General features: G+C 30.8%; 1 protein-coding gene across 1 annotated transcript; it reads right to left on the reverse strand.

Moving 5' to 3' along the window:
- Positions 1 to 1,592: 1,592 nt before the first annotated feature.
- On the reverse strand, positions 1,593 to 8,396 carry LOC126715820 (NADPH--cytochrome P450 reductase 2-like). Its single transcript, XM_050416622.1, has 18 exons — positions 7,733 to 8,396; positions 7,570 to 7,629; positions 7,398 to 7,474; positions 7,220 to 7,277; positions 6,995 to 7,078; positions 6,839 to 6,875; positions 6,083 to 6,152; positions 5,768 to 5,962; positions 5,531 to 5,623; positions 5,065 to 5,296; positions 4,896 to 4,979; positions 4,660 to 4,811; positions 4,178 to 4,274; positions 3,732 to 3,881; positions 3,552 to 3,629; positions 3,074 to 3,196; positions 2,723 to 2,836; positions 1,593 to 2,106 (listed from the first exon to the last, which is right to left on the reverse strand). The coding sequence occupies exons 1-18, from the start codon at positions 8,084 to 8,086 to the stop codon at positions 2,026 to 2,028; spliced, it is 2,139 nt and encodes a 712-aa protein (XP_050272579.1). The 5' UTR covers positions 8,087 to 8,396; the 3' UTR covers positions 1,593 to 2,025.
- Positions 8,397 to 24,098: the final 15,702 nt, after the last annotated feature.

Genomic DNA, 24,098 nt, shown 5'->3' on the forward strand with positions numbered 1-24,098 from the left:
CAAGTTCAAACGTCCTAATTCTATCAATCACATATTCATCAAAAAAAATCTATCAATCACACTCTACTTTCAATAAAAAAAAAAATGTTATTTATTACTAGTATATATTTTCATGAATAGACCACCATATAAACTTATTACAGGAAGGAAGGTTTCTTAAAGAATAGGAGGAAGTTAAGAAATCAAAAGGAAAATGCTTTCTTTCTTTTAGGAGAAAAATACTTGGCAATTGTGAATCTAAATTTTATTTTTGCTTGAAAGAGAAACCTAGAGAAAGACTTGAAGTTGTAAATATGACAAAGATATAAAAATGTACACTACCATGCCTTTATACTATTTATTTAATTACATAATCATAACCAAACACTCAAATTGACAGTAGCACAGTTGTGGCTTGGGTTTGAATCTCTCCTCGAGCTAAACTCACTGATTTTATTTATTTGTTTATTAAAAATTCAATTTCAACTTTGAAAACATGAGATTTTTTAAATAAATATATATATATATATATATATTTATTCCATAAGTCTAATTACAGATTTGGAAAATGAAAACGAGATATTTTTACCGGAGAGTGATTTTTTTATTATTATTAAATTGCTTCAGAACAGTTGCATCATCAAAATCATTAACTAGTTGGCAAATTGCAGTTTGTCCATTTTTATATCATTGTCAGCCACCTTAATAAGTTCATGTCTCTTTCTCAAAAAAGAAAAAAGAATTAATATGTTCATGTCTAGGTTCAGTGATCTCTTTTGTTTATCAATTTCTTCAACCATTCAACAGCTGTCTCTTGCTCCAAATCTAGTTTTAACTATTCTCTTGATACCAAATCAGTTGTTTTTTTCTCCATACTTCCCGAATTTGGACTTCGCTAGTTGGCCGCCTATATTTGGACAGGGCCCTTATCATTACCAACAGGGGCGGTGCCACCTTACGGCCAGGTGGTACTGAACTGATTTTTTTTTTAATATATAATAATTTAAAAATTTTTATTTGTTTACCCTTCAAAAAAAATTTAGGAACACCTTCAATTTTTTTTATGCCAATAAAATTAGACTTTTCTCTATAATTTGTTCTACATTAATGAATGATTGTTTGGTTGTGTACATTGAAAGAGATATAGCTTATAGAATTGATAATGAGACTATCATGATTTCAAAATATGAAAACTCGCAGAAAACAATTGTAAATTTTATGTTTTTGTATGTTTTTTTTATTATTGTTATTGTCAATATATGAATTTCTTTTTTTATCAGATATGCTTCTTAAGAAACACCCTAAGAAAAATTTTTAGAGCCGCCAACCAATGTGATAGTTGCGTGTGTCATCTTTTGATCACATATCATTGCAGCACAACTAGTGTCTACTTTTTGATCACATATCATCACATCAAATCTAGTGCACGAGACATTTGTGAAATTATGTTCAACTTGAATTCTCTGAGATCCCAAGGTTGTTATATGTAACACCTAGTGGGAGAAACCTTCCCAATTGATGGTCTAATTCAAGGAAATCGGAAAACAATAAATAAATGTGATCCACATCTCAGAAATCTCCAATATTGTAACTATATCATAATTCATAAGTCATGACAATAAGAACTTCGTTTACTTCAGATACCAAGTTTTCAATCCATGCAATACAATTACATAAAAGGAGAACATTGTTTGTTTGTCATCTGAACCATCTTCTTGGTTCATTTCATACAAGGAACATTAGAGCCCAATCCATTACTCATATGCCTAACGATAATTATTATATATTATTATGTATATATTTAAATTACAAGAACAAAAGAATCCTTCAAATGGTAGAAGTAAAAAAAGAATCACAAAACCGACTTCTAGGGAGAAGACATGTCCAATTGTCCTTGCAAGGTAGTAAATGGTGGCAATTGAAAGGCATCAAATTAAAGCCCCACAATGTTTTCTAACCCCCAAACAAGGTGGCCCCTTGCTGCTTTGTATTTTACGGCAAATTCCTATAGGTTTCTTCCTCCTCTTCCAAATGGAGGAACAATAATCACCATACATCACGTAGATACCTACCAGTCATTTGCAGATTCTTTATCATGCTCTCAGCTTTGGAGCTGTCAAGAGATCCCTGAAAATTCACAAGTCAATGAGCCTGATTAGTCAGGTGTTTCAAATACTAGAAATCCAATTCAACATCAATAATTCTAGCCACAAATTTTTTCATATGATTGGAAAAGAGTAATGCTACGACCACATAAAATGGCATAACTTTTGCGTGTGATGGTGGGTCCATGTGAAGACACTTCTACGATTCTACCACTCATAACTTGCCACGAGTTGTGCCATTTTATGACATCACATCACCTAACCATAATATACCACTTCAACTGTAGTAAATATAAATAAACTTTTTTTTGATAAACTAGTAAATATAAATAAATTAAGAAAATTATTGTATCCTCAGACTTATTGATTACTTTTGAGAAATGTGTGACTCTAATGGGGCCTCCAGTCTCATGAAAAAACAAGCCAATTACCACCCTACGTGGGCCTTCACCATATAAAACACTCCTTTTTTGTTTGTGATATAAATATTATTTTAGCATATACAATAATGCAATGGGTGGTTGTAATTCTTTAACTGGGTTGGTTTTATAGTGGGTAGGTACTGGCAGCTTCAACACCACACGTGTATCTATCAAATCAATAAATTCAGCGGTCAGAATTCATCCAAGTGGACATACCTGTTCTTGAGCAATGGTATGAAGAGTTCTATGGACATCTCTAGCCATGCCTTTGGCATCACCACATACATAAATATAACCTCCTTGAGAGACCAGGTTCCAAATATCCGAGGCCTGTATACACATAACAAACATGGCTTAATGCTTCTATTTAGTCAACTGATTAATTTTTTTATTGGTAAGTTACACACGTATTCAATAAGATCATGAACCCAAGACTCCACCCTCCACCTAGAACTTGCCAGGGGAGGAGGTGCCAGTTGAGTTAGCGTTCATCGGCTAGTAGATTAATTAAAATTTAATCGTGGGATATTAGAGTTGGGGTAGGTGAGAATGAAATGGGTCCAATACCTTCTCCATAATTTTATGCTGCACATACTCCTTGGTGGGTCCCTCACGTGAGAAGGCAACAACCAGCTCGGAGAGAGCTCCAGTCTCAACAAAGGTGTTCAGCTCATCTTCATAAATATAATCCTGAACAAAAAAGAAATGTAGTTATTGTGATTGACTTGCACGCATACCTAACACCCACCACCCACCCACCCACTGAGCCATGGAACTTTGTAGAACATTATAGAAACGCAGAAGGTGTTTGGTACATCTGGTTTTTTTGAATTTTGGTACATCTGTTTTTTTAGAATTTTGGTACATCTGTTTGAAAACACGTGGTTTAAAAATATGTGTAGAAATACATGTGAGTAAAAAAATGTGTAAAAATACATATAATGTTATTTAAAAACTGAAAACATATGTTTAAATAAGTCTGCCAAAAAGCCCCTGTAGTTTTTCTTTTTTTTGGAGAATAAAATTTTATAGGTTCATGTCTCACCATTCTACGGTTCCTGCATCCAAAGAAAAAGATGGAGGGTCCCAGTTCTGCTCCAGCTTCTTTCAGAGCTAATCTTTCCTGAAAAAGTTATTACATAATTGCTTGCAGTTAGCTCAGCTAACATGTGCAATATGATCAACAAGGAGCAAAGTGACTGAACATCAAGCTTGAAAGTAAAACCTGGAGGAAACCCCTGAAAGGAGCCAATCCTGTGCCAGGGCCAATCATGATAATAGGCACTTTAGTATCTGCTGGGAGTTTGAAGTTTGATTGCCTAACAAAAATAGGAGCCCAACTGCAATCATGACTTTTCTCCAGGGGCACAGCATTCTGGAAGGAACAATGAAAAGAGTAGCACCATAAGATATCAATTGACATATATACCACCACCAAAATTAGATTGCTCATTGACAAAAGAATCAATCTAAAAAAGAAAATCACAAGATGATATGTAAAAACTAAAAAGTAAATATACATACACATGTATACACAAATCAACATCCCCCAGAACTAGAGTGTTGACACAAATATATATATATATATATATATCCTGCTTCCAATGTTCATCTTGTTCATAAAACTTCTCAACAAAAAATGGAAAGATTTAATATAAACAAACCAAGTACCTTCATCCAGGTAGAACACACTCCTCTGTGAACCCGTCCTGTTGGTGTTTTCTCGTAAACTAATGCACAAGTAACATGAATCCGTGATGGAGCCATCCTGCAGAAAATATTTGGCTATTGTTAGAAAATAAAAAATAGAGAGGAATGTAAATGAAACTACAGAAAGAGAGTGCCTGGTAGTTAAACACAAGTCACAGAGTCACAAATACTACATTGTATTCCCACATTAAAACATCCTTTGCACCTAGCGAAGTTCCCTTCCTCTATTGTAATCACAATAATTTAATATCTAAATATATCAAAACATCCTTTGTCAGGGTGAACTTTGTTTTTGGTACTACAGATGGAGCAATGGCTCTCCATCCTACTGCACATGTAACAGAAAACCACCACCTCCGAAGAACATGGTTGGAGTTGATACTTTCTGATTTTCCCAAGAAAGAAAAGGGAAAACTAAAAACTAAGTAGACATGTACATGTACCTTGGGGATGATGAGATTGAATAGAATCTGGGCTGCAAGCGTGGGGCAACTGCTGCAAAGAAGACACCAAGTGGGGGCCTTGCTGATGGAAATTCAGCCATGACCTCAAGAAGGCTTCTCTGACTAGCAACCATCCATTGTGCATATTCATCCTGTACAGGTTTACAGCAAAAGTTATCCCGTGTACAATGAGAAGCTAAACAAAGGACAAATTTTCATATTAAAGTATTCACAACCTTTCCAGCAGGTGATGCAAGATGTCTTAATCGGTCAGCTTCGGTTGGATCAGAAGCATGAGCTGCTAAAGCGAGTAGGGCAGACTGATAACATATGAACTGAGTTTGTTAATTATTCAAAATAATGAACTAATTTCACATACATATGGCACATTGACCAAAAACAAACCTTTTTTGGTGAACTTAAAAGATCAGCATATCGAGTCAATGCTGTTCTTATGGTACAAGGTGGGAAAGGAGGTGGCAAGGAGCTTGAGCTTCCACCAAATGGTGTACCATCCTCTTTATCAGTGTGGACAGAGAAATAAGTATCTGGTGACAAACTCAATATGTTCAATGCCTCGTCTACAACTTCGCTTAGATTCTCACAGTAAACACCAACATGATCCCCAGTTTCATATCTGAGAAAGAACACAAGTATGACTACATGAGGAAAATATTAATGCATTATAAATGCACAAGCATTTCTTTCTCTTTTTTGTTAATCTTCAAGTTGCAGCTATTTTCAGTAAACAAGAGATAGATGATAAATCTATGGGAACATTGTAATTACACCATTTAACAATACATTCACACTAAAGCAACTAATCAAAACACTCAGCTAAAAAAAAGTGGGAACACAAAAGACAACTTACGAAAGTCCAGTGCCAGAAATATCAAATTCCAGGTGGATGCAAGAACGATCAGATTCAGAAGTGTGAAGCTCCTTTCTCACAGCCACATTTGATCTACATGCAGTAAACAACTTATACATACGTTAGACTACAGACTAAAAAAATAGAATCAAGTATGCAAACTCAAGTTTCTCAAAAAAAAAAAAAAAAAAAAAGTATGCAAACTCAAAATCCAGAAAGTAGTTATTTCGTTCATACCTGCATGGATGCTGAGCATCATACACAGCATGTCCATTTGCATTAGCCCAACTTTTATCATCTGCTGATGCAGCTGCAGAGTCATGGAACACAACCCGATATTCCAACACAGCAGCAGTGTAAGGGGTGGTAACTGTTGTCGGATCATCATCATCTCGAAGCAACTGATCCAATTCAGGCCACACCAATTCCCTCCTAGACATGGTAACAATCAACTCAGAAAAATGTATTGGTTTAAAAATACTGAACCAAAGTAAAAAGGGTAGAAACAAAGCTTGTGCTGTGGATCAACATTGCAATTCAAGTTCTCAATACCATGCAGTGAAGTCATCCTCAATGCATTGATCATCATCTCCAAGACCCACTGGGACAAGGCGTTTCCCACCTGAAAATGCAACAAAAATAATTATGTTCACTTAGAATTTCTGCTAAGTTTTAAAAAATCCTAGGAAGACCAATGAGAAAGCATATGAATATATACACCATGTCAGTAAAACTTTCAAATGCATATACCCTATTGCAAAGATGGATAACATCCATCTTCAAGCATCTCCATCAGTCATTAATTTTGATTATTCACTTTGCAGATTTATGGTTTACTAAGTTGGGCTAGTTAGTCACATCATTCCGCTTCTATAAAATAACTTAACTCTGACATTTATAACCCATAACTGCATGCTAGATGAACAGAAAGGCATTAAGAATGCATAAAGATACACAATTTGTTAATGGCCAAACCCATGTAATAGCATAGTTGTGTATGTTTATGATGTATATCTGCTGCAATTGCTTACTGAAGGCTGCAAGGAAGGTAGGTAGATCAATGCATGCTTCAAAACTAGCTATACATTCCAGAGAAAATGAATCCAAAATAGGGTTCGATATACATTCTTAGTGGTAATAGTACAAGCTGGTTAAGAAACTAACATGCTTTACATATAATTGCAATTTTGCAATAGCCTAGCATTCCATTTGATTTATCAAAAACCATATCAGAGTAAAGCATCTCATAATCCACAAACTCATAAAAGTCTCAATCAAAGATGCATAAAAAGAAACATAAAAGCATACCCTGGGCAGAAAGGACCTCATCCACAACATTGGCAACCTGTTTTCCCAGCAATAATAAACATGAATTAAAATGCCGACCATTACACGCCAAAAAGTACCAGTTATAAACTATAGATACACGTATGCAAATATTAAACAAGAATCTAAAATGCAAACCTTGTTGAAATGCTCGTACTGCCTGTTGCCAAGACCAAACACTCCGTATTTAAGGTTCTGTAGCCACTCCCCTCTCTCATTCCCCTATACCCACAACCACAAATTAAAAAATTAAAAAAAATTATTGATGTGATTGCTAATTAGGCTCTATAATATGGTAATTCAAAATAATTGACAAATCCAATAAAATTCTTGAACCACAATAATTTAAAAAAAAAAAATTACCTCTGTAAACCACTTATAGAACCTCGCTGCATTGTCTGTAGGCTCACCATCTCCATATCTACGCCAACCCAATTAAACCAAATACTTTTTATTTGTTTTTTTGAAAAAATAAAAAATAAAATCCAAACCAAAAAAGAAAAAGAAAAAGAAAAAGCATAGGCATAGCATAGGAACTCACGTGGCCAAGAAGAAGAAAGCCAAACTCTCTTTCTTCAATTTCTCCTCGTATTCTTCGTCATCGCCGGCATAGTCATCCTAGTCCATTCAAACAATACCAACGTCAATTTTCCAATACCAGAAAAAAAAAAACTCAACCACATAAAAAGTCAACCACATATACATAGACATACCAAATCAACAACTTTAAACGAGGCTTTCTCGTACCGCGCTTTGGCTTCCTCAGCTAAAGCCTGAAATGAAACAACAACAACAACCACCATAAGAACCTAAGCAAACAGAAATTCAAATTCATATATTATAGATACGAAGAGAGGTTGTTTTGGCTTTGCGAACCTTGGCGAAGCCTTCGGCAGTGCCGGTCTGAGTGCCGAAGAAGATGGTGACTTTCTTCGTGCCATCGTCAACTTCGACCTCCTCCTCTTTCACGATCAACGGCTTAGGAAGCACCGGCAACGAAGGTTGAGAGCTGCTGGATCTGCGCCAAATCAAAACGACGACGCAGCCGATCAAGACCGCGATCGAGGTCGTGAGAATCATCACCATCTCCCGATTCTCGAACATAATGGAAGCGACATCGTTGGCCGAGGACACGTTGGACGGGTCGAACTTCCCTTTAATAATTGCCGACATCAGATCCATCGGCGACACTTTCATTGAGTTCGACGATGACGATGACGATGGTTGCATTTAGTTCTGTTTTTTTTTTTTTTTTTGGTTGTTGTTGTTGTTGTTTTGGGTTTTGATAGTGTCACCGGAATCCGTAGCAAATTATATAGTAAAGACAGGTCAGTTTGGAATTCCGGTGCAAAGAGAAAAATGAATGTGAGAATATAAATGGAGATGAGAGGAGAAGGAGTTTGTAATTAGGAGAGTGTTGGTGGTTGGTGGGTGTAGAGTAGTTGGAAGAGAGAGACTCCAAGCTCCTGAGACTTATGAGAGAAAGGTAATTGGAAATTGGGAAGTTAGGAGAGGAAACTCTTGGTTTTTATTGTGAAACTTAAGGTCAGAGTGTGTATACATAATTTTCTTTATATAATGATTAATTTGGCAACAAATTTTAGAAAGCAAGTTATTATTAGAATGTTACTATAGCTAAGTAATATAGCTTAAATTAGATTCAATAACAGCTTGTTGCTTAAAATCCGTAGAAATATTGAATTCCAACTCTTAAATGTGAAAATATTGGATTCGTATCATTAAATGTTTTTAAAAAAATTGTTTTAGAATTGGTTTAAATTAAAAATAATAACAACTAGCCGTGTAATTTTAGAATTGTTGTTGTGAAAAACACAAAAAATTTGACAATATTCTTTTTAATATTGATAAGATTTTAATAAGTCTCAAATTTTGGATGTTACCCTTCTTCTTTTTTTTCTTTTCTTTTTTTCCTGCCACTGATATAATCTGTCAAATTATTTGCCAAATTTCGGTGTGTTTCTCCTATTTATTTAATACTCTTGCTACGAAAAAAGAAAGAAAGAGGCAGAGACAAACACGAACCAACGACGCCTACCAACCCAGACTAGTCAAAAACACAATTCCACCTAACACCACACTTAACTATGGTTAAAACTTAAAACTCTCTGGTCAGATTTTATTTTATTTTATTTACTTTTTTGGCATGTGAAGAAGTCATATGCTCAGATTGATGTCAGCACTCAGCAGTGAGAAAGTGAAAGGTGGCTTTAGTGGGAGCTTTCAGCTTTCTAATTTCTATTCATTTTTTAAACAAAGAAAATAAAAATTATTGATTAAGTAAAATATTAAATATAAGAATCGATGGGGTTCATAAAAAAAATGCCATTTTCTGTTAAGAGAAAAGAATGTACTAAACCTATCAAAAAAAAAAAAATGTACTAAATATTCAGCCTTGTGTGTCTTGCTTTTTTATTTTTTTTAATCAATAAGTGTTCATTTGCTATTTTATTATTTTTAGTAACTTACTTGCATAAATTTATAAAAAATTATAAATTATAGTTTTTTATGTTAAATGTGTAACAAAAAGTTAAAATCTAACTTATTTTTAAAATAATTAAAAATTAAATTATTTGAAGGAAAAACAATGTCAAAATACTCTCTAAATCTCATTCATAAATTTTTAAAATGTATATTGAAATAATTTGGATAACATGTTGTAAACAGAGATAATAAAATGGTGTCATGGTCCAAAAACAATTAATAATATAACTTATCTTCCCAAAATATAATGATAATGATATTAATAATAAGTTTTTTTTTTTTGATAATCATATTAATAATAAGTTAGCAATGAAGATTCTAAGTAGTCAATAAATAATGATGATATTATGAAAATGTATTTGTAGTATTATTGCTTTTTTATTTTTTATTTTTGTTTTTTGTAACTGTGACTTTATGCCAATAATGTCAATATCTGGTTAATTAGGAAGATATAACCCGGTTAAGTTTAAAACATTTTCAATTATAACGTGCCACGTAAAAATATTGTTTATTTATTTATTTTTATGGGAGTAAGAATACTGTTTATGTGCATTAACTAATGTGTATAACAGTATAATGCTAGATGATGATACATTCAATGCTAATTTACTATTTTAGTGGTAAAATTACCCCCACGTATGACATTTGGTTCTTTCTAAAAAAAAAAAAAAATAACAACAACAACAACTCTCTCCTTTTTTTTTCTTTTTTTTTGAGAAACAACTCTCTCCTTGACATCCATAAAACTTATCCAACAAATAATTATTCACTTTTTTTAAGAAGATGATATAACAATTACTTGAAAATATATTTTGATCCTATAATTTATAGATGTAACAAAATAAATGGTCTTATTTAAAAATTAGCAGAATAAACCTTGAGGTTTAAAAAAATACAAAATAAACCCTATATTTTTAAAGTAACAAATTAAACTCGAAAATTTCAAAAAAAAAAATGCCAAATTAAATTTTAACTCATTTAAGTGAAATGGGTACGACACTGTGTTGGGGTTCAATATAGGGTAAAGATTTAATTTGTTACTTTTAAAACTGCAAAATTTGTATTCAATTAAAGAATTTTAAAATAGTACATAATGAATGGTAGATAATTCTTACCTTAGTATATTTTACAATTTGTTGAAAGTTGTGAGTGATAAAAAAATTAAGTGATGTGCATAATTTATCTATATAAGTAGTTAGGGTATATTTGGTAGACTGTAATAGGCACTGGAATGTAATAGTTATTCCTATAATTTAGCTATTCAGTAATTTGGTTATATTTTTATTACAGTGAATAGTCATTTCTTATAAATAACTATTATTTTAAAACTGCAAAATTTGTATTCAATTAAAGAATTTTAAAATAGTACATAATGAATGGTAGATAATTCTTACCTTAGTATATTTTACAATTTGTTGAAAGTTGTGAGTGATAAAAGATTAAGTGATGTGCATAATTTATCTATATAAGTAGTTAGGGTATATTTGGTAGACTGTAATAGGCACTGGAATGTAATAGTTATTCCTATAATTTAGCTATTCAGTAATTTGGTTATATTTTTATTACAGTGAATAGTCATTTCTTATAAATAATTATTATTTTAAAACTGCAAAATTTGTATTCAATTAAAGAATTTTAAAATAGTACATAATGAATGGTAGATAATTCTTACCTTAGTATATTTTACAATTTGTTGAAAGTTGTGAGTGATAAAAAAATTAAGTGATGTGCATAATTTATCTATATAAGTAGTTAGGGTATATTTGGTAGACTGTAATAGGCACTGGAATGTAATAGTTATTCCTATAATTTAGCTATTCAGTAATTTGGTTATATTTTTATTACAGTGAATAGTCATTTCTTATAAATAACTATTATTTTAAGGGAAATGCTAACGAATGTCCTTAGGGCATTGGTTAATAATCTATATAAAGAAAGTTTTTATGAAAAAAAAATTAATATTTTAACAGTTTTTTTTCTTTTTTCATAAAAGCTGTGTCAAAACTTTCCTAAAAATGATTATTAACTAATACCCTAAGGGCACTCATTACCATGACCCTTCTTTTAAAATCAGAAATAACTATTCATTTTTTTTTTTTTTTTTATACAAGATAAAATTTCTACTCTAACTTAATCTAAATGTATATGTGTGTGAAGCTCATTCTTGAAGACTTGAACCCTGACCCTTACCCTCCACACCCCACAAGTATTTATACTTGTGGAGTGACCACCGCACCAAGGGTGCGCAGTGGCAACTATTTATTTCTAAAAGAGATGTAATAATTATTTCTTAGTAGGTGTATTAATTTCTACAATTAATATATATCTAAATAAACAAACTTTCTATATGCACATAACAATTACGAAAAAAAAAATCATAAAAAATAGCTAATCTCTCTTTCAAATATAAAAAATATTGTTTTTTAGAAAATATAATTATATAAGTAAGATATTTCCTAAAATATATCTTAAGTTTGATTTAAAATGTTTTCATTCCATTGTCTTCAGAGTTTTATTATTGTGTTGTCACAAAACAAATGAATAATAATAAGCATTACATTACAACATTTCTTATTCCTATAATATTTATTCCTACTCCTATGTAATTACTGTTACAGTCTACCAAAGGTACCCTTAAAGTATATACAATTTATTACTATTGAAAAATAAATTGCGCCTCTAGCAAAATCGTTTTAGTGAGCTTGGCTTGACTGTCATACTTTAGCATATGCATCTTTTTAAACTTTATTTAAAAAAAAAAAAAAACTATAAATTTGTTATTATATTTTAAAATGAAACAAATCAAAAATAAAATAAAATACATAAAAACATAAATGCTTTAGTTTTGGGCAGTTAGGTTCATAATATTTTTAAAACAAATTATATGTGACAAGTTGTTATTAGAGGGTAAAAAGGTAATTTCAATAGTAGGGCCAGATTATCTATCTATACTATATATAATAAGATGATTCTTCTCTTTGAGCTGGACTTTTATATGATTAATACTCTCATTAATAAATGGTAACTTCTTTTAGAAATAGGGTCATAAATATCAAATAATAAATTTCATTTTGAATTCAAAAATAGAACTCCTAAAATTTAGGATATTTTTACCCTTCACGTTCATCTTTTTATTCCCTAAAATTTAGCTTTTTTTAAATTCCTTTTTAATAATATGTGCAAATTATTAACCTTTACTCTAAAAAATAGAATAGCCTCTAAGGCTAGTAACTAATAACAACTTATTATGTGGTAATTGTTATGAAAGTATTGTAAACATAATATTTCTCATATTTTTTTACAATATTTTTCACAATTATTAACATGAACTAGCATAAGTAGAGTAATTCAACCACTTCCACATAAAGTACCTAATTTTTCTATTTTTATTAGAGGCAATTCTTACTAACTGAGTTTTTTTCCTTTTATTAGTTATCCATCACATTAGGGGGAATTCTTACTACCTAAGTTTTTACCTTATCCATTACAATTGGCCATGTCTTATAACAGAAAAAAGAAAAGGTTGTGTTATTGACTTATTGTTTTAGTAGTTGAGAATTGAGATATCCCAAGTGAGAGAGTAGATCTAAAAGGGCAGGGTTGTAAGACGTGGAGAAGTACAGACTCAAGAATCCCAGTGTTAACATTGAACATATCGAAGAGTGCCATTAAAAGATGCCACTAGGCACCCAAATAACAAGTTTGTGTTAAAATAGGCGTTAAAGACGAAAAAGTTTTTTTTTATTTTTTTTTTTATTATCAAATGATACCATGTCATTCATATCAAAATTCAATAAATTAGAGATATGTATATAACTACCTATTAATACACGTCTTTTATTTGTTAGGGAATTAGTCATTTTTTGTTGATATGTCATAGGACACCAAATACCATCGACAGACTGGCATTGCGGACTTGGCATCCCTATATTTTTGTCGTTGCCCAAACAAATTTGAAACATGGATCATTTGGTAACGTTGTTTGTATTTTTTGAAAATACGTGTAGGTGAAAAAATGAGTAAAAAATGTGTAATATTGTTTAAAAACTAAAAGCATATGTTTTAAACACATGTACCAAACGTACGTGTAAGTTTGTAGACTTCATCTCATGTCGGTTGTGCCCACATTTGGATGGGTTAGATGGGATACCGTGTTTTATAGCGTTGTCATAAAGAACCGCCTAAGCTGCAAAAAGTCTTTAAAATGGTTGAGTTGTTCACTAATTTGTCCTTGCATTGGCCTATTCCTTCGGCGAATTCTATTATTGTATTAAATTTGAATTGTTCATCAAAAAAAAAAAATTTTGAATTGACTAATAATTGAAATGCTGGTGTATCTTGGTTTGGGACTTTAAGAGGGTGGCTTAAACTTTTATATGCTACAAGTTTTGGAGAATAGAAGTAATTCATTTCATATTTTGTTAATGTATATGTATTTACCAATATATTCCTCTTGATTATTACTTGAATAATATGCATCATACATTAGTAAGACAAGTCGCTGCAATTAATTGTGTGCAGGAAGAAAATTCTCTAAGTGAATCATGATTTTTACATGCAGTAGTGTTCTAATCCCATGTGAAAAGCTAGTAATTCATAACTTTGTTATTCCATTTCAGCCATTATTGAGTACTTTGTGGTTGTTGATTGAAGGAATCTCCAATTGATATTCGGCCATTATTGTTTGTTTCAAATAAACTTATTTAGTTTCTTTTTGTCTATTGCAAAAAATAAGCTAAAATATACTTGTATTTGAAAATGTGAGGTTTTAAAAAGTTGTACAAAAACAAAATAATCTAAAAGCTAAATGAAATAGCTCATGACTTTTCACTTTTGTTGTGTAACTTGTGTTCCATTTTTTCTTATTTTGAGACTACCAATTTTACGACTTACAAACTTATGTGTCATAAATGTTGTTAAACATTATTTCCATTTATTATCACATTAATTTGTTAATTTTTGTAATAAAATTTGTAATTACTATAACATTTTCCTTCCTTTTCCTTTGGTAGGTCTTTCATGGCCTTTGATATTTCCAATGTTGGTTACTGTAGGAGTCCAAATCTTATGTCTCACTTTTCCTGCTTCACTCTATGCTCCAGCAATAAAAACTTGCCACATGTTCACCTAATTAATTAATTACTACCATTAATTAATAATGGTAGTATTAATAAGTCAATAATGGTAGTATTTAATTAGTTAGGTGAACATATGACAACTTTTTATTGGTAGAGCATAGAGTGGAGCAGGAAAAGTGAGACAGAAGATTTGGACTCATTATGTAGGAGTCTAAATCTTTTATCCCAATTTGTCTACTCCACTTTATACTCCACTAATAAAAAATTGCCACATGTACACCTATTAAATTCAACTCTAATTTTCAGCATTTTCTTAATCTAGTTTCTAAATAAATAAAAAATCTAAACTACCCCATTAGCCACCTCCATTGCCGCCATCACCACCACCGGTCCTTCACCACCACCAGCCTTCGCCGACGTCATCAACGGCCAACCATCACCTTTGGCCACCAACCTCGACCACCACCGGCCACTAGAATTAAAACCTAAACCATCCTATCAACCACCACCACCACCACAACCGATCCTCCACCATCCCCAACCTTAGCCGACGTCATCAATGTCCAACCACCACCTTCAGCCACCAACCACCACAACTGCCCTTTCAATCCTACCAACCATGTTCAATACCAACCATCCAAAATTAATATATTCTTTGAAAATATAATAAGTAAGATATATTTGAGAGATTTGGATATGAGAATGGTAGAGTCTTTGTCTCTCTTTGTATGATGGTGGTTCTAGATCTGTTAGGGTTTTAGGGTGGAGTGATGGTGGTTAGTGAATGGTATGAAGATTGGCTTCATTGTCTGGCATGGTAGAGATTAGGTGATGGTGGTTTCTGTGACCTGCGACTTTGAGGGTGGTGGCTGTCGGCGTTGGCCAAATTTGGTGGGGTGAAGGTTGGTGGTGGTGGTAGTAGGGAGGTGTTTGGGTTTTTTACTTTATTATTATTTTTTTTTGGTATGTAAAAAAAAGAAGTCATAATGGTATAATTTAATTAATTAGGTGGATATGTGATATGATTTTATTTGTGGAGTATAAAGTGGAGCAGACAAAGTGAGACAAAAAATTTGGACTCGTTATATAGGGAATACTTCTTGTTAGTTAATTAATGCATGTATTTTTTGCCAAATAAAAATGTCATTTCCAAATATGTGAGAGAGAGAGAGAGAGAGAGAAAGGCCTCAAACAAAATGTACTTCTATTTCCTTCCTTTGAAGGAATGACCTTTTTTTTTTTGAAGGAATGTCTTGGTTCTTTCGTCATATATTATTTCAAATAATATGATTATTTAACAATTTGGACTGATGTTTCTTAAAAAAAAAAAAAAAAAAAAAAAAAAACAATTTGGACTGACATGCATATGATCAAGAGAGCATTTCTTTTGCGCATCATGAATGTAGAGCACTAGAGCGTGTATTGGGAATTATATGAGAGAAAAGGAACTAAGAGCCTGTTTGGCCAACAAAATTTGGTCACTCAATTTCCATCACTCATCACTCATCACTTAATTTTTCACATCCGTTTGCCTTCATCACTCACTATTTTTCACACTATTTGGAGGGCCCACGCCTATCACGATGTAGCTTTTTTTTTTTTTTTTTTTTCCACTAGCAGCTTCTTCTTTTTTTTTTTCCTCCTGGGTTAGCTGTTCGGTCTGGGGTTTTTTTTTTTTTTTTTTTTTCACTAAGTTTGGTGAGTCTAGGTACTAAAGAAAAAAAAAAAACAGAATAGAACAGAACAGACCGAACCAGTAAAAAAAAAAAGAATAAAAAGAACGAACAGCCAACGCCAACCCAGGAAAAAAAAAAAAAAAAAAACTAGAACTGAAGACGAATAAGTGAAAAAAAAAAAAAAAAAAAAAAAAAAAAAAGTCAAAAGGTGGTCAAAAGTTGCGGCTGTGGGTCCCTCATGTGTGTTTATTTACGGAAATGCCATTGAGTTATGAGTTATGGAAACTGAAAACAGCCTTTTGTTGTTTTCAGTTTCCATAACTCATAACTCAAAAATCAGAGAATTGAGTGATGGAAACAGAGTTATCGTTTGGCCAAACAACCTTTTTGCTATGGATCCCACCATTTTTGAGTTATGAGTTATGGAAACTGAGAATTGAGTTACGGAAACAGTTAAACCAAACAGGCTCTAAACTTGCACTTGTGAGTTGTGATGTGCGTGACTCCACAACTTTCGGTAACTAGCGTTCCAAAATGTGACCAATATATGGTCTCTTTTCTTTTGAGCTTTAAAATAAATAAATAAATAAATAATAATAATAATAATAATAATAATAATAATGCATCTATAAATATCTCTATTTTGACTAGTTTGTGATAATTGAGTTTATAAATATATATTTGAATGATTCGATGGTTACAATAGACGAGGAAGAATTTGAACCTTAAATATCTCAGTTTTGGCTAACTTGTGATAATTGAGTTTAGAAATTTTGTTACTCATTCTCTTATTAGCTCAATGACTTGATTTTATAACAAATGTCAAATTTGTTGATAACACTTTTAAAAAGACTCCAATTGAATAGTTAATATAACATGTACACCATTTTACCCAAAAAACGTAAATCTACAAAGTTGAGTCCCACTATATTATATTAGAGATTAAATTATATACGGACTTTTTTTTAAAGAAAGAATTATATAAGGACTTGTTATAAACCCTTTGGGTGTAATAAGGACATGCCGCATAATTAAATTACTAAAACATAATACATATGATAACATCTCAATAAATACTAGCCTCTGAGCATGCGCGTGACGCATCATTAAATTACTAAAACATAAATACATATGATAACATCTCAATAAATATTAGCCTCTGAGCACGTGGTCACGTGCGTGCTTAGAGGCTTTTCTATTTTTTGGGTAAAGATAAATAATTTGCATTTATTATAATTTGAGATTTCTACTTTTTCTAATAAAAAAAAAAAAAAAAAAACCTAAGGGTGTAATGAAATTTTAAAAAAAAAATTGAAAAAAAAAAAGAAGACAGAAGAAACAAATATATTGTGATGAAGTAAAAAATAAAATAAAAATACGTTGGGCTTTGTAGATTGGAGGAGTTTTAAAACTAATAAAAGAGTAATCCTATTTTGTAGGAAGTTAGTGAGTAGAAGTAGGAATTTAAATCAACGTAAAAGTAGGAGTTTATTAGAAGCAGGAAGACATTTAAACGTAGAAATAGGAATTTATTATTTTTGTCAATTTACTATTTTAATCCCATTTTTAAGTTTTAGGTAGGGATATTTTTTACAGTAAAAAAAGAAATAACTAATTTTCTTTTTCCAATTTACTATTTCAACCTCATTTTTAAGTTATTGGTTAATTAATTTAGGAGTATTTTTTATAGGAAAAAAAAATGATAACAAACTTTCTGAATCCTCTTAAATCTTAATATATATAGATTATATTTTATGTTTTAAGTAAAATATTGATGTGGGGAGATGTATTGAATTTTAAATAAAAAACTTATGTGACAATCTCTTATTAGGAGCATGAATTTTACACTCTATCCATACTAAATTTTGACTCATTATATCAACCACGTTATCTAGTAATTTTTATTCAATATGAAACTTCAGTCATTTTAGCCAACAAAAGTCTTGGGTTGTAGAGCTAGTGAAAGAGATAGAAGTATATTTTTTAGTTAAGTGGCTACATGACTGAATCTTAAAAGATGAACTTAAGGAATAATATCTAAGGTACTGTACTTAAGTTTTATTCTGATCAATTACTTTGAAAACAAGTGGTCCATGTTCTATTAAGTATTAACTATTATCAACTAACTTAACGCTCGAAGTAGTTACACATTGAAATTGATGGACCGATAAAACTCTCATTTACAGTCTATTTTAAATTTCCTGATTGTCTGTCAATGTTTGATTTTTGGCCCATTGTATTTTGGGAACCCACTGATAAGTTTTGTCCAGGGTCAAAATATGGTAATAAATTATAGGGACGAGTTCATTCCTTTTGAGCAGATGCTTTAAATGTTTTGTTGACTTGGCTTAGGTGGGTGCATGGTATTCATGCACTATGCCAAGCTTTTATAGTTGACAATTAGCTAACTTTGGATTTTTTTTTTTTCTAAAATAAAAAAAGAAAGTTAACTTTGGATTTACTTTGGTATAATAATTGCAAGCATAATTGTCAAAACATGAATTATGTTATGAATCATTTTTTTTTTATCATATATAGTAAGAATCACAAACTCTTAATAAAAACTAGCATTATTATACGCGCTCCACATGTGTGATGAGACTTTTTATTTTTTTTAGTTTAAAGTAATTTTTCAATTTGAATTTATCTATTGTTAGTGAATTTACACATAAAGGAATTTTTAAAAAACTAAAATTTAGGATTTGAAATGAAGTAAACTGCTAGTTTAGTGTTTACTACTTTTTAGGAAAAAATGCATCAAACTTGTGTGAGATATATTTATGAGAAATGATATGTCTACAACATTTTCAAAATAAATCATAAGTGGCAGGTTATTACTGGTTGTTATTGTTGGGGCAAAAAAGTAATCTTAGTATTAGGTTCAAATTTGAATCAATAACAATTAACCACCTATGATTTGTTGTGAAAATATTGTAAAAATGTTGTGGACATAGCATCTCTCATATATTTATAGAGAGTGTGCTAATTTTAAGAAAAAAAGTTCTCGGGTAGTTTGTTTGTTTGTTTGTTTTTTTTTTTTTTTTGAATTTTGTTGAATTACAATTTTAACCCCATTTTTTATTTTTTAAGAATAAAGATTATCTAATTAGATTAGGGGTATTTTTGACTTTTTTGAAACCATAACTAATTTTTTGAATCCTCTTAATATATAGAGATTATATAATATAAAAAAAAACTATAGGTATAATATTCAAAGGGTATATTTATTATAAATTTTGAATATATTCAACTAATGACTAATTTATTCATCACTTATATAATAATATTTAACAAGCTAACTAAATAAATTAAATTAGTATTGTTTATAAGTTATAACATACACATTCAAGTTGACTAAATTTAGTGGGTTTCAGTTAACTAAATTGGTAAAATCTATGACACTTGAATAAGTGATTTAGGATTCAATCCCCGCCTAAACCAAATACCGATTGATATCTTGGTCTGATGATAAAGAGTCATTATCAGGAATGGACACCATAGGTTGAAACTCTCTAAAAAAAAAGACTAAACTTAAAAGTGATAATACATTACAAATGACCAAAAATAATAAAATTTTTATCATATTCATCATCTTGCCTAGTCAACTCCATCCAAGCCAATGTTATCATCATGTTCATCATTTTGCAAACTTATTTCTTCATTGAAATTTTCTTCATTATCATCAACCTATATTATATCTTCTTGTTCTTTTATTTTAATAATTTTTTTAAAAAAATATTTCTTCTTGGCATTTTAGTTCTTGTTCTTTGAAAGATAATTGCATTATAAAATAGTCATCTCAATTTGTCAACTTTTGTACGTTGTCAAAAAGAAACATCTTTGGGGAAAAAATATTTAATTTTACAAGATGAGCTCGTCATATTACTTAGCATTTGGTTGGAGCACTCGCATAAGCTTCAATATAATTTTAGTCCCCTAAATATATATATATATATATATATATAAAAGTTTAGTCAACTTTTTTTTTTTTTTTTTAGAAAAAAGTTTAGTCAACTTGGTGTAAGAATTTTACTTTTGCTACTTTAATATATCTGTATCATCCTCAATATTATTTTTCTTTATTTATTTTTTCTCTCTATAATCTTTCATATCCTCACACGGAGCACACAAATTGTTCACCATATCCCTTCGCGACTCGATCATCGTTGCCCACTACCCACTGCGACCCAACCTACAAACCACCATTATTGTCTAGCCAATTTCCCCGAACCCACTTCAATCCATTCATTTCTAGACTTCAAATCACCTCAAGTTCCACATAAAACCCAATTCCCCTTTGATAGAAGGCCTAAACCCAAAGCATCCATTTTTTACTTCACCAATTCTTCACCAACTGTGACATGTCATGAATCTTTTTTTTTTTTTTTTTTTTTTTTAAATTTAAAACTTTATTTATTTTATAAGGAAAGTAAACGAAATTTGCTGTAAGTTGTGATTGGTGGACTATATTTATATATATGTGTGTGTATTAAAAAAAAAGTACTACATCAACAAAGTTTTCACAATATTTTCATAATAAATCATAGATGGTAAGTTGTTATTACTTATAATTTAAACATAACACTAAAATTACTATTTTGCCCACCAATAACAATCCATAACAACCTGCCATTTATAATTTGATGTGAAAGTATTGTAAAAAATATTGTAGACATATCATTTCTCTATAAAATAATGGAGGCTAAATTGCAAATTACTCCACTAAAGTTTGGAGATGTTTGGATTTTACATTTTGAAGTTTTAGAATATGGATTTTACCATCTAAAATTTGGGGATATTTGAATTTTACTTCCTAAAATTTTGGGGTGTTTAGATTTTACACCCTGAAATTTCAGAATTTGAGGATATAAAATTCAAACACCCCTAAACTTTAGGGGGGTAAAATCCAAATCCTGAAACTTCAGTATGTAAAATCCAAACACTCCAAAACTTAAGGTAAAATCCAAATTCTGAAATTTCATGGTGTAAAATCTAAATACTCAAACTTTAACGGTGTAGTTTGCAATTTAGCTAAAAATGGAACAAAAGCTAGACTTGTATTCTGCATAAATTAAGGTTCCATATATATATAAAAACGAAATGAAGTTTGTCCTTTTTTATCTATTGAGTAAAAGCCTAAAAGGTTCAACACTTTCGAGTTTCGAATGCAATGATGTTTATTCCCTTGGCCTCGTTTGGGAGGAGGGAATGGAATGGAAAAGAATGAAAATAATAATTTTAGAATATTCTTCCCTTCTCTTGTTTGAGAGTTTTAATGGAGGGAATGGAAAGTCTATTCCCTTATTTGAGAGTCTAAGTGGGAGGGAATGAAATGGGTAGGAGGGAACACTCATTTCTCTCTATTCCCTTAAAACCTCAAATTTTCATTCCCCCCGAAATTGGGAGGAATGGGAGGGAATGAAATTAAATTTAATAATTTTTTTTATTAAAACTCTCAAAATACCCCCTATATATTCAATCCTTTATTTTAATATAGGGGTCTAATAGTAATATTATTATAAAATGATTTCATTCCATTCTCTCTATGTTACTTTCAAACAAGATTACTTACATTTTATTCATTTTCATTCATTTCCATTCCTTAATTTTAAAACATCCAATCAAGGTTACTTAATTTCATTCCATTCTTTTCCATTCCTTTCCCTTACTAGAAGTGCATGCTAGTTGTTAGTTCAAACTATTAATTTTATGATTGGAATTGGCCTTTTTTTATTCTTGTTTCATGGTTTTTTTGGTGAGTATGTAGTACTGATTATTCTGGGACTAAGGATTACAATATTTTTATGAACCGATTAATTTATATGGTACCATATATACGCAGAATATGTTCAATAATGATTCCTTTCAAGTAAGGTCAGAATTCAGAATATGCCAATATTTTATGTATAGAAAATTCAGAACCTAAAAAATTATACTAGGGAGAATGCATCTTATTCATAAGCTCTTATAATTTACTATATATCACATCTTAAAAAAAAAATCTTAAAATTTATTGCTGATAATTAGTTTAATTTATTCAGTTAGTTGGATTCATAAAATTATCAATAAACTACTTTCTCTCTTATGAAAAAAAAAAAGTACCGTAAAAAGTGAGGTTATGAGTTCAAAACTTATTGAATAAGTAGTTATATACCAATAAATAAATAAATAAAGTTTAATTCTGAAAATTGGAATGTGTTACTATGAATCAAATTAAGATCTATTTTACTTACTCATGATATATATAATTTGGACCAAGAGTTTAAAGCAAAAGTAACTGTCCTGTATACAAATCTATCGAATTTTGTATGAATGTTATTTTTCAATTCATTACACGAGATTGTTGAATATTTGCATGTATCTCAAAAAGTAGGTTTTCAAATAATATTCTATATATTTCTGAAAGTTATTGAATATTCATTCCGTGTATTTTATAGTTAATTACATTTAAATTGGATAGTAAAACAATAATTAATAAGCATACAACCAACTCAAACTAGTTCATTATATGCCAATAGAGACGTGCATGAGTATTGCATAATAACTAGTTCCGTTAACGGATGTCTTTAAAGCATTTGTTAATTGACAATTTTAGAAAGATTTTGATACTACCTTAATGAGAAATATAAAAAATTATAAACCAATATACCTTTAAGACATTCGTTAATTTTTTCCTTAATATTGTCATAGTTCTGAGTACTCCATTTATCTTAATTTTATAATGTTGTCAATTTTAATTGAAACTCTTTAATCAAACTTTTCCTTTTCTTCCTTCCAATCTAGTCTGGTCAAATGTTCATTTTGTTGATGTCTTGCTGCTTTTGCATGCTCAAAGTCCACTCCATACACAACCATATATATAAAAGAGTGCTTCTCGGGCCTCGGCTTCTCGCAATAAAACAAATTGCCTCTCTCTCTCTCTCTCTCTCTCTCTCTCGTTAAGGCCAAGCTTAATCACGCGTATAGCCAAGTCCAAGCTCTACTGTTTAATCAGTTTTCTTAATATGAATGATTTGCACTTTGGTCTTGATTTCGTGCACAGCAATATAGGAACCCAAGTCCCATTTGTTTTTGATTTACGGCAAGGGAACAGAGACCCTTACATATATATTTATATTGAATATTATACGGCAAATCATATAGCGAGTGTGAGAAAGAGACGGTGCTACAAGCTCTATGGCAAATACAAAATGATGATGTTTTTTATTCTTTGTGATAGAGAATCAGGGATGTACTTGGGGTTTAGGTCTTGTAAGAATGCATATGTGCTACTATTATATTCTTCTTATTTTATAGTAGAACTTTCTTTAGGCAGGGACGTATCCACTATTGGACAATGGGGGGCAATCCCCCCCCCCTCCCCCCAAAAAAAAAAAAAAATAGTATATATATAGGTATTAATTTTATCAATTTTGTTTTATAAAATTACACTTTACTCCTCTTAACAATATCATTAGTTCTTTTGAGTGTGGTGCTATAATCACAAACTTTTCTACAATATTTTTACAAACAGTTGAGATAGCAAATTCTTATTAATTCATATCTGAGCCCACCATTTTCAACATTTTTTTTTACATAACAATAGCCACTAACCACATTAGCAATTTATAAAAACATTTGTAATTCTAGCATTTTTTCTCATTTTAAAGGCTATAAAAAAATGTATAGATCTAAAATCTAAAACGAAATATACAAGTTCGGAAAAACTAGCCCAGCAACAAAAATCACTAATAGCAAAAATATTAAATTAAATTAAATTAAACCCGATCAACCAAATTTACCCAAAAAAAAAAAAAAAAAACTTGGGCCTTTAAAAAATTTCAAATAAAATAATTTTATCATTACCCAGTAGTACGCACCACTATAAAAAAAAAAAAAAAAAAAAAAAAAAAAAATGAACAGCTAAAACGGAGAGTCAGAAGCCAACACTGTCGCACTTAGATAACAGCAAAGCTACCCCCTAATTTTAAGTCCTAGCTTTATCTC

Source organism: Quercus robur, chromosome 2 (assembly GCF_932294415.1).
Source record: "Quercus robur chromosome 2, dhQueRobu3.1, whole genome shotgun sequence".
Taxonomy (NCBI): Eukaryota; Viridiplantae; Streptophyta; class Magnoliopsida; order Fagales; family Fagaceae; genus Quercus; species Quercus robur.

What these genes read in the sequence shown, in the direction of transcription:
- LOC126715820 (XM_050416622.1), bottom strand. Translation starts at nt 8,086, where the DNA reads ATGCAACCATCGTCATCGTCATCGTCGAACTCAATGAAAGTGTCGCCG. An exon ending in AGTACGAGCATTTCAACAAG is followed by an intron (nt 6,876 to 6,994) that starts GTTTGCATTTTA and finishes CTGGGAAAACAG; the next exon opens with GTTGCCAATGTTGTGGATGA. An exon ending in TGAGGTCCTTTCTGCCCAGG is followed by an intron (nt 6,153 to 6,838) that starts GTATGCTTTTAT and finishes TTGCATTTTCAG; the next exon opens with GTGGGAAACGCCTTGTCCCA.